We start from the raw sequence: 16310 nt of genomic DNA on the forward strand, positions 1-16310 counted from the left end.
ATGTGGTGCTGGGGGATTGAACCGCGGTCCCTGTGCTTTGCTAAGCTTGTTCTAAGTAGGTGCTTTAGACCACTGAGCCATCTCACCAGCCCCTTTCCCATGCTTTTTAAAAACATTTCTAATGTTCTTAACCATTTTCTAAACTTGTAAACCTATGTAATTTTAACATATGTACACTCTACAGTACAGTATATATTGATTAGTTAAAATACATACTGTAAACAGTGTATTTTATTTTGATTTAGCATTCTTTTGATGTTAGAATTAACATTTTAAGTATATGTTTATATATTTTAATTTTTTAGACAAAAATCATTAAAACCATAAATACTATGCATATAAATACATATAGTACTGTACACTACTGTAAAATCCTACGATAGTGAAAAATCTGTAATAAATAATTTAGATTAATATTTTTGAAAACCCATGAAACAACAAGTCCCTGAAAGTCAAAGTGTGAAACAGCAAGGAACTACTGTGTGTGTGTGTGTGTGTGTGTGTGTGTGTGTGTATTTGGGGGGTGAGGGTGGGAACTGAACTCAGGACCTCCCGCTAGCCAGACAGGTGCTGTGCCACTGGGCTAAATTCCCAGCCCGTTTCATATATATTTTGAGTGGCAAAGCAAATGTATTCTCACCGTGAAATGGGACTCTCCGCCTTAGGCAACAGCTAGTACCGCAGCTACCATCACAGAGGAAGCAACTCGCTCTACAGCAAAGCCGAGGTAACCAAGAGATCTAGCAACCACCTGTCACTGCTGACCTAGGTAAAAGAGCCCTGTGAAGACGTCTCAAAGCGGTCCAACATATTATTAGAGGCCCAAGTAAATCAATTCATTTTACTGTCTTTTCTCTTACAGTAGTAAATATGGGAGACCTGCTGTTTCCACAGTACGCTGACATTACTGCCAGAATCAAATGCATTTTCGACATTAAACATTCAATCAAAATCATTAAATGACTGCAAATGTAAGTTGCATTCCTTAGATCTTTTCTATTATCTACACACCAAATAGAACTTTTAAAAAGGTATTTTTCAAAGGTAATATGGGCCTAAGATCAAGTTTAAAGGATATCAGGAAAAAATAGTATGAACCAAGTCATAAACATCCAGAACGTGGAACTTAACAGGAAGACCGTGGGTAAGTAGACGAGGTTCTTATATCCGACCAAGAACCTAAAAAGAAAAAGGATGAGCACAAGGTATTAGTGAAATAAGGTATTAGCAAGACTCATGTTAATTTCAGTTCAAAGTCCCCCTAAATAATGACAGTGGTAGTAGTAGTAGTAATAATAATACGCTGGGGGAAAGCTCGGTGGTCTAAGCGCTTGCCTGGCAAGTGCAAAGACCTGAGTTCAATCCCTGGTACCGCATGCCTGCTGCCAGATTGAAACCAGGGAACCCAGGCGTGGTGGCACACACCAGGAATCCCAGCGCTAGGGAGGCTGAGACAGCAGGATCATTACAAGTCTGAGCTGCACAGCAAGATCCTGTACCAAATAAATAAAAAGAAATAAAAACTTCAAAAAAAAAAATTAAGTACAGCTACAGCAACCGCTTCTGCTTCCCAAACGCTCATGCGCCACTGTCATCACCCCACATTTTTCATATGAGGAGACAAAGAACGGAGCCCAAGAACTTGCATTCTTCATTCACAGTAAGCTAATGTGTATTTTCAGTGAATCTTCTCTACTGAGACAGACTGCCCTGTAGCTTTTTTGCACAGTGCATGTTAAAATAGTCTGAAATACAAAAATGTAAATCCTTGGATAAGCACAGGGTGCTCATCAAGCTTTTTCCAGAGGTTCATTGTGTGTTTATGAAACAGGGAGACGCATGTAGCTTTAAGCACTTTTATCCTGCAACAAGCCCAAGAAGCAGTCAATGTAAGAAAAGGCAAACAGTGAAACTAGTTTCACCACACTAAGGATGACCTCACTTGGGCTATAAGCAACTCAAAACATTTTAAGACTGTAATTACAGGGGCCGGGGAAATAGCTCAGTAGAATAAGCGCTTGCCTGGCAAGCGCAAGGGCCTGAGTTCAATCCCTGGTTCCGAAAAAAAAAAAAAAAAAAAAGGCCTGTAATTAGAAAGAAAAAAACCAAAAATTATCACACCAAATATGCACTACAATCACTTTATGCTGAATAGCTTACCTGTACCGATCTTTAAATTTATACCAGAAAGCACGATGCTTGGTAGTAGGTAGGAAGGGTCTACGAAAAGCTATCAGCTCACAACCATGAGTACAAAATCACACTTGGGGAGAACTAGAGTCTAAGCCGAGGTGTACAAGCCCAGGTACTCACGCACCACCAGAACAGGCCTAACAGAGCCTGTGCCAACTCCTGGGGTGCGGCCTAAGGCTCTGTGGAAAAAACCACACTTATCCATGGCCAGCAGTGCAGGGAGCACCTGGTTTGCAAGCTACTGCTTCTACCTGGTGACCTCTGGCAGGCATGGTGTACACAGCAGGCTGGAGCAGCAAGCAGCTGCCCAAGGGTACTCCATGAAGCTGGGAAATCAGGGAATCTGGATAACCCAGACTATGTGGGTAAAAACGGAGGAATGACCAATGCACTGAACTCCCGCTGGAATCGTGTCCATGCCAAGCATGCCACAAGGATTGCAGCTCACGGTCTTAAAAATAAATAAATCAGGGGCCGGGGAGATGGCTCAGTAGGATAAGCGCTTGACTGGCAAACACAAGGATCTGAGTTCAATCCCCGGTTCCGCAATAAATAAATAAATAAATAGCTAGCTAGCTAGCTAGCTAGCTTGGGTTTGAACTAAAATAACCAAACAAAATCTCAAGGGTTCCTATCCTACTTGAGTAGGTATGGCCAACCCTGCTGTCTCTGAGAAGAAAAGTAATTCTTGGTGATTTGGCTTAATACTTATACAGAAACCAAGCCAATTCAATTAGTTGGAAATGAGTTTTATTACTGTTTTGAGACAGAGAGGGGCTCACCAAGTTCCAAGCTGATCTCAACGTTACTATGGACACCAGGCTGACCCTAAGCTTGATCCTACGCCTCAGACTCTGAAGCACTTGGATTATGAGCACGCATACTTGGCTCAAAATGAGTATTTTAAAGTTACACGTGTTCCGAGTAGCAGATAACTCTACTTACACTATTTTCAGAAACACAAGCTTCTACTTTACATTCAAAGATGAACTTGGTTTCACCCAACTATCCTGGTCTTAGGGGGCCTAATAATCAGATTCCTGCGATACTTCGTTTCCCCTTATGAGAAAAGTGAACATGCATATTCCAGAAAAGGCTAACAGGCAAAACGACTTTGGATACTTAGAATACTCAGCAGCACTCCCTCTAGGGGGCAACGCTACTTCCTCAGACTCTTTTCTTTTTAAATGTATTTAGTACAAGGTCTACGGGTCTCACTCCATAGATCTGGCCGGCCCTTCTCAGACTCTTCTAAGGGTCCTCATCATGACATGTCGGGACGCATTTCACAGCACAGCAAGCCTCTGGCTTTTCTGGGCCTCCCACTGCAGGCAAGTGACTACTGCACAGATAACAAAGCAGGTGACACAGGGTCGGCCTCCTAGGGAGGCGCGACCTGAGCTGAGGCCAAGCAGTGTCTCCAGCTGAGCAGACACTGTCAGGACACTTGGAGGGGGGGACATTCGCAGGGGCCCAGGCGCCGGGTGGGCACGAGCTTGACGTATTCTAGGAACAGAAGGCAGGCAAGGGCCGCGTGGGGGCCAGGGAGGGGACGAAGTCAGGAAGCAGGGTGGAGACGAGTGACAAGAACACCTAGCAGGCAAGGGCCTGCCTGGGTTTTAGTCCGAGTACAGGGCAGGCTCCCGAGGGGCTCAGGCAGGGAGAAGCCTTGAGGGCTGCCTGGGGAGGCAAACAGGAGGACAGATGGCTGGAGAGCGGCTTGGAGACTGGGGGTGCGGGGCCCTGTTGAGGAGATGGAAAGATGTGGACCAACCGCGGCAGGAGAGGAAGGACTGTAACGGGTCAGGAGCGGGAAGAATCAAGGGTGCCCCTCGCTCATGTGAGGAACCGGGTGCCCTGCACTGACCTAGACAAGGAAGGGGTTTGGGGTGTGGTACAGCTACTGTGCATCAGCCCTCGTCCTAAGCATTTATATGTATTAACCATAAGGCAGGAACTATCCCGATAACTACCTTTATTTTACAGATGAGGAAACTGAGGCAGAGAAGGAAAGTTGCTTGCTCAGGATCAGGCTGCCATGTGATCGAAGCCAGGCAATCCGGCTCCCAGCTATTAACTACACATAACCATGGTGAGTTATTTTCCTAAAATTAGGGCTATATCATATTTACTATTTTATAGCCTCCCCCATTCTTTTTTTTCTTGGTGCTGGGAATCCAACCCAAGGCCACGCTTGCCAGGCAGGCACTGTGCTGCCGAGCTACATCCCCAGCCTTGCCTTCTCCATTTTAATTAAAAACCACTGAGAACAGCAAGGCACAGTGGTGAACACCTGTAATACCTGTACTCTGGGAGGCTGAGACACAAGAATCCCAAGATGAAGCGCAGCCTGGGCAACAGTGAATCCTGTCTCAAAATAAAAAAATTATAAGGGCTGGGCATGTGGTGGGTGTGAAGTCCCTAAGTTCCATCTCCAGTACTGGGGCAAAAATCATGAAAAACTAACTAGCTCAAACTGAATTTAGGTCTTAAAAAGGAGAAACAAAAACTTTCAGGAAAAAAAAAAGGCAAAATGTATCATTAAGATGCAAAATGGTTATAAAAATCTCATTATTCAAGGAACCTTACAATTCAGTTGCCCAGGATACTGATTGTCTACCAGTTGTCAACTCAAGCAGATTACTGGGTGGAACAATCTGCCTCCCCCTTCCCCGATTCCCCTGGATGTTGTTTTATGGTGAGTATTTACAGTTCTATAAAAGTCTGTGATTCCAGCTAATCAGCAGCAGAAATACACAATTACATTGGAAATGCAATAATGCCCCTTGCAAAGCTCACATACATACCTTGGAAACAAAGACGTCAGGAAAAACAATGTCACTAGAAGACATCCTTTTAAAAGCCAAGAGTCCGAATTGAAGTCCAGTATGTATCCAGCAGCCCACATGGTAATCACAGAGAGTATCAGCAGCAGGCAGAACTATTAAGAGAGATTTGGAACTTTAGAATTGTACAAGTCTTCACCTAAGCATGTGATGATAATTAGCAGAGTTTAAGAACTTAAAAAGAAAAAACAAAAAAGTCTGCTTCTTCATTATATAATAATAAATACAACAGCATAATTAAGTTTTTTTCAAAGCTGCAGATTGTTAAAGTTGAAATCTGTGCAATTCACATGTTTTAAGAACAATATCTTAAAAACTACATTTCAAAAATGTTGTTCAAACATTGCATTTGCCTTTTTTTCTTCTAAGAAACTGTGGTCTTTTGTAGAGTTAATAAAAAATAAAATTTAAAAAATTATTTGTTTCAGATGATATTCTATATTAGAAAGCATAAAGCAAGCTAAAGGGACTATGCAAAACTCAATACACCCAAGACCACACGCAGGGAATAAAAGCTGCAACGTGGGTACCAGATGGTAGCACCCCCAGTAAAGAAGGTTAGAAGGGAAAAGAAACACATGAGCTCAGTTTGGGATGTGTAGAGTTTTTAACCTCAGGACACCCAGGAGATATCCAGGAGACAGCTGAGAAAGCAGGCCCGCTATCAGCGAAGAGTTCAACAGTGTGTTGGGAGTGAAGGCACAAGGAGGCAACATCCCACAGATGTGCACCGCAGCAGGGGTAGGGTCTCAGCCAACACAACTTTTCAGGGGCAGGAATACAGTTGGGGGTCCAGAGGTGGCAGAAAGAAACGTGGGAAGAGAACCTATGGGGAGACAGGTTTCAAGCAGGGAGTGGGCTCAGGGGCCAAAGACCCCATGGAAGTCCCATTCTTGGGATTCTAATCAGTCATGTCTCTTTTGATGAAATTAAAAGAATGGAGGTTCTCTGAACAAAGTGTCTGCATGGAGATTACGCTCCACACGTGTGCAGTGCAGTCTCTTAACCCTAAGATACGAGGCCTTGAAACAAGCAGGACTCTTCAACAGCAAAGAGGAAACACATGTGATGAGCCCTGAATTCTTCCACTTCTGTTTCTCTAAGGCATATCTGGGAATGGAAAAGTATAAATGATACCAATCCTTATTTGTTTAGTTGACAAAATTAAACTCAGCCTTTTATTAAAAAGTCAACTCAAGACTATAAACATAATCTCAGAACTGAAATAAGGATTAAGTAAGGATCTCAAAATTCTAAGTTGCAGGCATAACACTCTTCTAGATGAGTCACATTACTTACTCCTTCAATAGATATTCTATGGAAGGCACTACATTCAATGCTTGGGACAGACTGAGGAATTCAAGCTTTTTCTTTCATTGAGCTTAAATTCTAACTGGGAAGATAGACGCATTAAGTGACTTGGATAGCACAGTATATAAAAAACTGAACCACACAGAGCCTTGAAGACCATTGTAAGGACTCTGCTTTCACTCAGGGAAAAATGGAGGCATCATTGGAGCTTGAGCAGATGAGTGGCAATAGCCAACTTCCGTTTTCAAAGAAAATGGACCGACAGACAGAGCACTGCTGGAAGGGAGAGAAGGCTGAGATTCTGGATATAAACCAAGGGCAGAACTAGGCTACGTGTCGCTAGTGAGCTTGCCGCAGGTGTGGTGTGACAGAGAAAAGTCAAAGATGACTGGAAAGGTAGACACGCTCCCTGCGGAGAAGTGGAAGGCGCAGGCAGCGAGGGAAGGAAGCCAGGGGATGGGTTCGGTTTTGGATGCACCGTGTGAGAGATGCCTCCCGGACGCTGAAAGGGGTGAGTACAGCTGGTGACGGCATTACTAGTCTGGAAAAGTCTGGACTGCACAGATATGTTTGGGAATTATCACTTGATAGATGCCATGTGGGGAGTGAAGGAAGTCCCAGGACAAAATCCTGGGACACTGTAACAGTAAGAAGAGGATAAAAAGTAGAAAAGGTAGCAAAGGAGAATGAGGAGTGGCCTTCTTTTTCTCTTCTTTCATAAACCTAAATATAAAACAGGTCTAGCATTCACAGTGACCCTCTACTTAGAAAACTATCTGTTCATTTAGTCATTCTGAAAGTATAATCAGTAAGATGCTATATTCAAAAACAGCAGAGGGGCTGGTGAGATGGCTCAGTGGTCTAAAGCACCTACTTAGAACAAGCTTAGCAAAGCACAGGGACCACGGTTCAATCCCCCAGCACCACATGCCAGCCAGCCCCACCCCCTGGTGGGCTGAGCTGGCCACACACACACACACACACATAAAAAAAATTAAAAAAAAAAAAACAGCAAAAACAACAGAATCAATCCAAGATAATCTGAATTATAGTCACTACTGTAACTGAAATTTTTCTATTATTCAGTTCATTTTAGTCTAAAACACTCTTCAAAGGAATGCTAAGTTTAAAAAATGAATAAAATTTGGATTAATTTCTCAAAATTCCAGATGTTTTATTTTATGAAGTGGTATCATAAGCCTGAAGTTCCAACATCACTGCTTAAAAATCTAACTTTTTATGATTCTAAGAAAACATGTTGACTGTTACTATTTTCCTTTTGAGAAAAAAATTTATTAAGGAAAGACTCAAAAGAGGCTTCCATAAAATATCTTGCAACACGGTGTTTTTCATTTTGCTTCTCTAAGAATGAAAATCATCTGCATTTCAATTCATTAAACAACTGTGGAAATACACTATAAGGTTCACAAACTAACAGTTTTACAGCCATCGTCGAGGTGCGAAAGGGCTAAACACACAATGAGATGCTCAATTTCCCAACTTGGGTCAGGAAGGGCCAAAGACAGACATAACCGGCAGGTATAATGCGCACAAGGCTAACTCTGGTTGGCCTAAACGTCTAGACCAACGGACCCCAACGCCACACCCCACAGGAGAGGCCCGACTCGCAGCTACCTCACACTTCTGCAGCCAGCGCCACAGCCGGGACTTCTGGCTGGCTCGCATTTTGGCCTCCGCCTTCAGCATGTGGACGATGAGCTGGTGCTTGCTGTGCAGAGCCATGTCCAGGGGAGTTTCTCCCTGAGAAGAGTTCAGTTAGACTTTTGATATATTTGAGCTGTTTGATATTTTTCTCCAGAATCACAGATTAAGCACATTTATTCTCAAGGTAGCTAGTGATTATTGCTGGCATTTAACCTGTCCAATCAAAACAAATACATTCCTTTTTTATTTATTTTTTTTTGCAGTGCTTCACACATACTAAGCAAGTATTCTATGTAACTTTTTTTTTTTTTTTATGTGGTACTGGGGATTGAACTCAGGACCTTGCACTTGTCAGGCAAGTACATATTCTACTTAGCTATCTCCCCAGCCCTAAGCAAGTATTCTATCACTGAGCTACGCCCACATAGCTCAACTATATGCTGCATTATCGACCCCTTAATGTAAGATGGGACAAAATAGAGGAGATGCATTCCTGACACACCTTAACATTTCGGACATCCAAGCTAGAGCCAGCTTCCAGAAGTTTATCAACGGCATTCACATTTCCTGATGCAATCGCCCAGTGGAGGGGAGTGTTTTGGTGTATCTTATCCACAACATTGAGAGAAGGGTTAAACTTTAAAAGAAATCCAGTTGGTTCTGGCCTGTCTCAGAAAAAAAAAAAAAAAAAAGCAAGCAGCAGCAGCGTTAACAGGGATGAAGATTTGAGGAGTTAATACAAATAATGTTATCTTCTCACCAAATGTATCAATGGACCAATCAGTAAGTATCTCAAACAACTGAGGAATTTCTCTGTGAAGAATTCTACTCTAGGAACTAATGAGAGATTAAGAAAAAAAGATCTATTAATTGATAGTCTGCTATAAACATAACTTAAACATTAATACAAAAGACTAAGAAAAAACTTTCCTGTCACTGCTCTTGGCTAACGTTGTTTTAAATTGTGGACTTAACTTTGGATTACATTAAACATCACACTATTTATCCAAGTAACAATTAAATGTATAATGTTATATTTCCACTTAATATCCAAAAGCTGACTTTACATTCTTCCTTCAACAGATTATTAAATAAAGTAAATATAAATACAGGCTGAGTACCCTTTATCCAAAACATTTGGGACCAGAAAGGTTGCTGATTTTGGATTTTTTTTTTCTTTTTCAGAACATCTGCACATACGTAATGTGGTATCTTGGGTATAGGGCATGTCTAAACACGAAATCCATTTGCGATTCATATATACCTTATACATGCAGCCTCCAGGTCCACTTTTAATAATTTTGCACAAGAAAACTTGCAGGACCCTAAAACACCTGTACATATTAGAAAGTTATGGACTAGGGGACAGAATTTAATAAAATATGTTCTTTCCCTCTTACCTTTCCTCCTTTCATGACTAAAAGATTCTTTGAATAAAAACAAAATTCTATTTATTACTCTTCCAGAGCTTTAGAGCATATGCCTGACTTCAGAGCACCAAAGACAAACCGCTTTTCACAGAACTCTACCCTTAGTCCGCCGCTCCATGAGCAAAGGAAACAGTGTGAGAACGAACTCTGTCCCTTGACGTCACAGGGAACCAAAGGACGGCCGCTCACCATGAGGTAGAAATAAACCTCCAAAGCAAGAACTGCGCCTGCATTTGCACAGCTGAATACCAAGTACAGGACTACTTACTGACTCTCATTAAGTACATACGCTTAGACATTATGCAGAAAAATTTAAATACACGTCTCATATGAACACGTAAACTTTTCATAGCTCAGTTACAATTAATAGCTTTAGAGTAGTCAATAATGTCAGAAAATCTGAAAATGAATTATTTTTAGAAAACATTTACCATCTAGATTTCAACTTAAGAGGACATAGGAATTTAGGCTTGTAACCATCTTTTTAAAATGCAAAAGGAAAAATATCAGTCATGTTAATAAGGATAGGCTCAGGCATCTCTCCCTGTTCTGTAACGAAATGTTTTTTATTAGTATTAGGAACCAAAAACCCAATGAAGGCAATTCAACTAAACTCACCCGATTACTTTGTAAGCAGATAACATGAGCGGTGTCTGTCCATTTACATCCGTCATATTCACACTCTATTTAAAAGGAACCAAGCAACACAACTGTCAGCACCACAACCAAATCAAGTCTCTTTCTTAACAGAAATAGTTCTCAAGCACAGCCAATCTTGCCATTATTTATACACACAGGGTTTAAACATTACCTAAGTAACAAGTCTGCTTTGTTTTCATAGGGCAAAAATCTAAGGATGACTGCAAAATATTTCTCAAGGACAATGTGAATACATGATGTAAAGCATTATGTAGTTTAAACGAAGGACAGTGAGGTAAAAAGCAAGTCACTAGTGGCCACCACTATGTGCGACAGAGCTTCAAAACCATCTAATTTAAGGTGGTTTCCATAGTGTAGTGGTTATCATGTTCGCCTCACAAAATCATCTAGTTTGCACCCTAATTCACACGCTAACTCATGCTACTAATTGTTATGCACTCATCCAACCTCTACTGAAACAATTTCAGTAATGAATTCTTTAACTTCTTTTTTTAGAATTTTTACTTTATAAAAAAAAGGTAATAAATGAAAAAAAGAGACAAGAGAAAAGAAAAATGTCACAGGACTATCCTGCTACAATGCTGTATATGGTTAGATTTCTAAATTTCTGTGCAAAAAATGTCATTGTTTATTCATATTTTAAAAATATTTTTTATTTTTTAAATTTTTTGCTCCATATTCAGTAGAGATTTAAAGTTTAATATACCAATACTAGATGGAAAATTCAGGTTCCATGTTATGCCTAAGAGGTTTGATATTCAGACAGATAGTGAGGTTAAACCCAACTGTATACGTTGTAGGGTAATAATAAGCTTCTCTTCTGGAGGGTCAACAACCTAAGTTTGCAGAACAAAAATTAGAGAAAAAGGAGGGCCACAAGGAAAGTCAACATTTTGGCCCTAGCCTTCCAAGGGCAATTAAGACTCGGGACATATGAGAACCTGTACTGTAACATCATATAACTCAGTTGTGCCCCAAATTTTCTGATCAAGGAGATTCTGGGGCCAAAGAGCAACATGATCGATGACATAAGAGTGTGCCTACGGAGAGCCACATGGAGAGAAAACATTCTCTCAGGCTTTCAGAGAGCAAATTGGTCAAGCAATGCCCGTGACTCATCCACACTGCTGACAATGACAAAGGATCTACAAACTGTGGTACAGGGTTTCAGGATAAATCCTGAGGGTCCTTGACTGACCTTATCAGATACAAAAGTTACATTTCTTGTTATATAGTTCTTGATTTATCTTGGTCTTAACCATCCAGCAGAAAAGCATAAAAATGAGGTATAAAAAGTAAAGTCATATGAATATGCTGAGGTATAAAAGGCTCAAGTCAACAACTTCTGACACTGCCAGTCCTACGGATAACCCACTACTATTATGGACTACTGGACTATATTGGATTATTTTGCTGAATTCACACACCTACAATATTTAAATGACAATGGAATACCCATCTCTAACAAAACTAAACAAAAAAAGGGGATACAGAGGAAGGACCACTTTGTATCTGTATATTCAAAATAGGATGGATATACAGCTACTTTCTCTTAATTCGATGAGAAGAAAGATTTGTACTAATAGTATTTGGACAAGATATCATGTCTGCATCTTGTACTATTGATAACCACTAAGAAGATAACAATATGCAATGTATTAATTATTGAAACTGTCCTATTAATCAGTTTTAAAACTGTCTTATTGCTGTTTGTCAAAAAAATATTTATTTTATGAAAAAAGGTAAAACAAAATTTCATAACAGGAGAATAGCAATAGTTAATATATTATAGGCTGTTATCTTTATAAAGCAGCTTGCTGCTCAGGGTACAGGATATGGACATAAACATTTCTCCAATCGATACTAGAACAACCTTCCTTTTTAATGAACTAAGAAACACTAACAATAGAACTGACGCGCATTTTTCCTCCTCTCCTGTCCTCTCACCCAGCCTACTTCTGTCCATTTGGGCAGCTGCTTCCTATTTCACGATGTTCACTGTACACTTTTTATCTTATTTACTCTTTCAGTCTCTCACCCGAGGAGACAACACAATGTCGCGTGTGGGTCTGATCTATTTCACTTATGAGTACGGTCTCTAGTTGCATCCATTCATCTATAAAAGCCTTGAGTTTCGCTTTCTTTATAGCTGAGTATTATTCTATTGTATAAAAATACCACACCTTTTTTAATTCATTCCTCAGTTGATGGGCATCTGGGTTGTTTCCAAGATTTAGCTATTACAAACTGTTGCTATAAACAGGGGTGCACATATATCGCTATCGTATGATGCTTTCAGTTCTTCTTGGAAGATATCCAGAAGGGGAGTAGCTGGGTGGAATCAGACCTCTAATCCTAGTTTTGAGGGGGGAACCAGGGATTGAACCAGAACTTTGCGCTTGCCAGGGAAGCGCTTATTCTACTGAGCCATCTCCCCGGCCCTCTAATCCTAGTTTTTGGAGCAATCTTCACACTGATTTCCACACTGGTTGTACCAACAATGGAGGAGGTTCCTTTTTTTCCACAGCCTTGCCAGCATTTCTTATTGGTTGCTTTCTTGATGACAGCCATTTTTTCTGGGGTGAGATGGAATTCAGTGTTGTTTAATTTACATCTCTTGAATGAAAAATAATGCTGAACATTTTTTCATATATTTATTTACTGTTTGTATTACTTCATCTGAGAAGTGTATATTCATCTCAGATGCCCATTTTTGAATTGGATCTTTCAATGTAGGGGTTCTGATTTTTTTTAGTTCTTTATATGGTCTAGATAGAAGTCCTTTGTCTGAGGGAAAATTGGCTAAAATTTTTCCCCTCCTCTGTGGGTTATGTTTTCCCTGTGTTGGTTTCTTCTGATGTGCAAAAGCTTTAGTAAGATGAGATTCCAGTTGTTGATTCTTCAAAGCATTTTCTATGCAATCTGGGTTTTGTTCATGAACTCTCTACCTACACCTATGTCTTCAAGATTTCTTTTATTTATTTATTTATTTATATTTATTACATTTATTTATTGTATGTGTGTGTGGCCAGCTCAGCCCACCAGGGGGCGGGGCTGGATGGCATGTGGTGCTGGGGGATCAAACCGTGGTCCCTGTGCTTTGCCAAGCTTGTTTCAAGTAGGTGCTTTAGACCACTGAGCCATCTCTCCAGTCCGTCTTTAAGATTTCTTTGTCCTTTCTTCCAGTAGATTTAGTGTTTCTACACGAATATTTAGATCTTTAATCCACTATGATTTTAACATAGTGCATAGTGATAGACCTGGGTCTAATTTTAGTCTATGGCTTGTAGAGAGCCAGTGTACCAGCACCATTTATTAAAGAGGTTATCTTTTTTCCAATGCATATGTTTGGCCCCTTTGTCAAAGATAAGGTGGCTGAGTGTGTTTGTAGTTGTGTCTGCATCTTCCAATCTATTCCACTGGTCCTCAAATTTTGCCAGTACTATGCTGATTTTTATCACAGTAGCTTTGCACTATAATTTCAAGTCAGGAATTGTGATGCCTCCTGCCTTTTGTGTCTAGGATTGCCTTTGCTACTCTAGGTCTCTTCTGATTTGAGATAAATTTTAGGAGTGTTTTCTCTAGTTCTGTAGGGTATGCTAATGGTATTTTGATTGGGACTGCATTAAATCTGCATAACAATTTTGAGAGTATGACCATTTTCACTATGTTGTTTCTTCCTATCCATGATCAAGGGTATCTTTCCATTTTCTGGTATCTTCTTTGATCTCCTTTTTCAGACTACTGCAATTTTCAATATATAAATCCTTTCCTCCCTTTGTTAGATTGATTCCTAAGTATTTCATTTTTTTTGGAAACTACTGTGAAGAGTGTGGCTTCCCTAACTTCTCTCTCAGTGGGACTATCTTCTGGGGTTGCTTGCATTTTGGACTTAGTATATTAAGTGTCAAGTAATAAAACATGAAAAATTCTTTACTATTTTCTGGAATAAAGACAGAAGAGAAGATTTGAAATTGTCTCATTGCTGTTTATCAATAAAATTATGAAAAAAAAAAAAAAAAGAAGAGAAAACCATTTGTTCATAAGGATATGCTCCTTTACAAAGCAGATCTAGGTTTCGGGTGTCAAGGGTTCCAACCAAGCCAAAGAAAAAAGTTATAGTTACTGAAGATTCTTCAGATCCTTTGACGAAGAGAATTTGGGGAAAAGCCCAAGGAGAAGCAGAAAGGACTCCTCCTCAAACATCTTTCAGAAATGAAGCCCAGGAGCTTATAATTATTCTACTCCAGTTGGCTAAATCCAAGAGAACCTGATTATGTAAAGAGAGTGCAATCTTTCCAGTAGCTTTTGCACAAGTGTTTCCACACCTGCTTCGTGTCAATCTGCTAAGCCATGAACTACTCTGTCACCAGAAAGCACAATCAAGGCGAGCTCGGCTCAGTGAAACTCTGACTCCCAATAACCTGTAATTTAACCTCTGCCTCTCCAGGCAAGTCATATTCTGTGGAATGACTTTGAGACCAGTAAGAAGACATCCAGCCTGACTCACCATCCGTGCTCAAGAAATGAAAGCCAGTGAGTGGGTTAATTTAGTGATCATTACCCATTTCTACTTTCAAATGGAGGAAAAATACAGGCTTTAAAGTGATATTTTTACAAAAAAGAAAGAAGCTAAAAATTACCAGGCTCATGAGGCAAACTATGACAGGCATAAGTTTTAGAAACACTACTGCATGTTGCCTTGTCCTGTCCCTTTCCCTCCAGTGAAGCTGAAAACGCACATTTAATAGCCAGGCTCCATGAGGCTAATGTCTGAATACCTAAATGTTCATTAAGTTCAATTTTAAAAAGCAGGGCAGAGTACAACTAACAATCTTCCTAATCCCTTCCGCCTATATGGAGTATGAGAAACATTTCAACACATACCTGTCCCTTTGAGATGAGGTATGCTATAATAGGCATGCGCTGAAATAATACTGCCAGGTGAATGCTGCTGAATCCCTCCCCGTCAATGAGAGTGGGGTCCGCACCATGCTGGAGCAACAATATGACCATGGGCAAATGCCCCTGTCTGGAAACACAAGATAAATATTATGCTGTATCCCACACAAACAGAACCCGTGGAGAAGGACAGAAGAAACTCTGGGGAAAAACTGCTCTTCCTAAGACCTGAGAAGTTCTGGTTAGAAGCAATGAAGAGAAAGATTTTTAACACAGTAGGGATTTATGTGTCTGGCACATAAATAGACCTAGTGTCTATGTCTTGCACTAAGGTGTACCATACTCAAAGCTGTAGGCATGGGCCTTCTCAGGGGGAAGTAACAAAACTGAAAACCTCTCAGTCTAACTGAAGCCTTAGGTTGCCACCATGTGTAAATAGGACTTGTACATGACTAAGGCTACCAACAAAAAATTTTAAAACATCTTAGCCTTCACTTGCAATTTTGAAAACAAAAATAATCATTGGCCAGATACATATAGTATTTCTAGACTGTGGTAAACTGAGGTAATAACCATTCATTCTTTTGCTAGAATATAGTTCCTTTCACATACAGCTCCGTACTTCAGTAGCTTAAATGGGATAAGTATCCCAAGATTCCGCAGAACTCTTATTTATGCAGAAAAGAGTCAGCTCCCTGTCTTACATAAACAATTATACACTTCACTTTCAGGTTCATGTCAACCTCATCACCAGACAGCAGACTTAGAATAATAAAAGCTGTTAAATATCCATGCTCCTTCTGTTAGCTTCAGAAGGGCAACTGATAGGTTCTGGCCTAGTATGAATTGTTGAATCACCACGGTGGTCATCTATTATGGCTGAAGCCTTTAAAACAAAAGCCCATCTTCCCAGGACCACCTCCCCCTTCTTCTCCAACTCAGCCCAGGGTGCAGTTTCCTTTCACTCTTCCCCACGCCTCAGGGAAGGCCCAACCAGCTCCTCAGGTGTATCTAAACATCCCCCTCAAGCCCCACCCCTGGCGAAAGGCCATAAAACCCTCAGCCTCCCTTTGTTCCACTCCAGAGAATTCCTTATCTTCCCCGCATTCTCTCAGGCTCTTCCAAGATAATAAAGCCCCTTTCCTTTTTTCCTTCTGCCTGTTTCTCTGCTTTGCCGGGTGCCTAAAAAACCTATCAGGAACACGTAAGAGAAAAGAGGACACAGGCCAAGCAATATAAATGTCCTAAGAAGTCGGCCTACTCAAAATATCCTGTTAATCCTGTGTCAGTCTTCAAAAGTTGA

The 16310-nt window shown here is 40.5% G+C and overlaps 1 protein-coding gene across 3 annotated transcripts in view; it reads right to left on the reverse strand.

The window, feature by feature from the left end:
• Zdhhc13 (zinc finger DHHC-type containing 13) overlaps positions 1–16310 on the reverse strand; it is a 57578-nt gene that overhangs the window by 22362 nt on the left and 18906 nt on the right. For all 3 annotated transcript variants that reach the window (XM_004642692.2, XM_023702834.1, XM_023702833.1), the window contains 6 exons: positions 14993–15137; positions 10064–10128; positions 8518–8680; positions 7986–8111; positions 5001–5134; positions 1079–1179 (listed from right to left, as the gene is read on the reverse strand). In XM_004642692.2, coding sequence (XP_004642749.1) covers positions 1079–1179; positions 5001–5134; positions 7986–8111; positions 8518–8680; positions 10064–10128; positions 14993–15137 — 734 coding nt within the window. The remainder of the gene's footprint in view (positions 1–1078; positions 1180–5000; positions 5135–7985; positions 8112–8517; positions 8681–10063; positions 10129–14992; positions 15138–16310) is intronic.

This window comes from Octodon degus, unplaced genomic scaffold, assembly GCF_000260255.1.
Source record: "Octodon degus isolate 3935 unplaced genomic scaffold, OctDeg1.0 scaffold00159, whole genome shotgun sequence".
NCBI lineage: Eukaryota > Metazoa > Chordata > Mammalia > Rodentia > Octodontidae > Octodon > Octodon degus.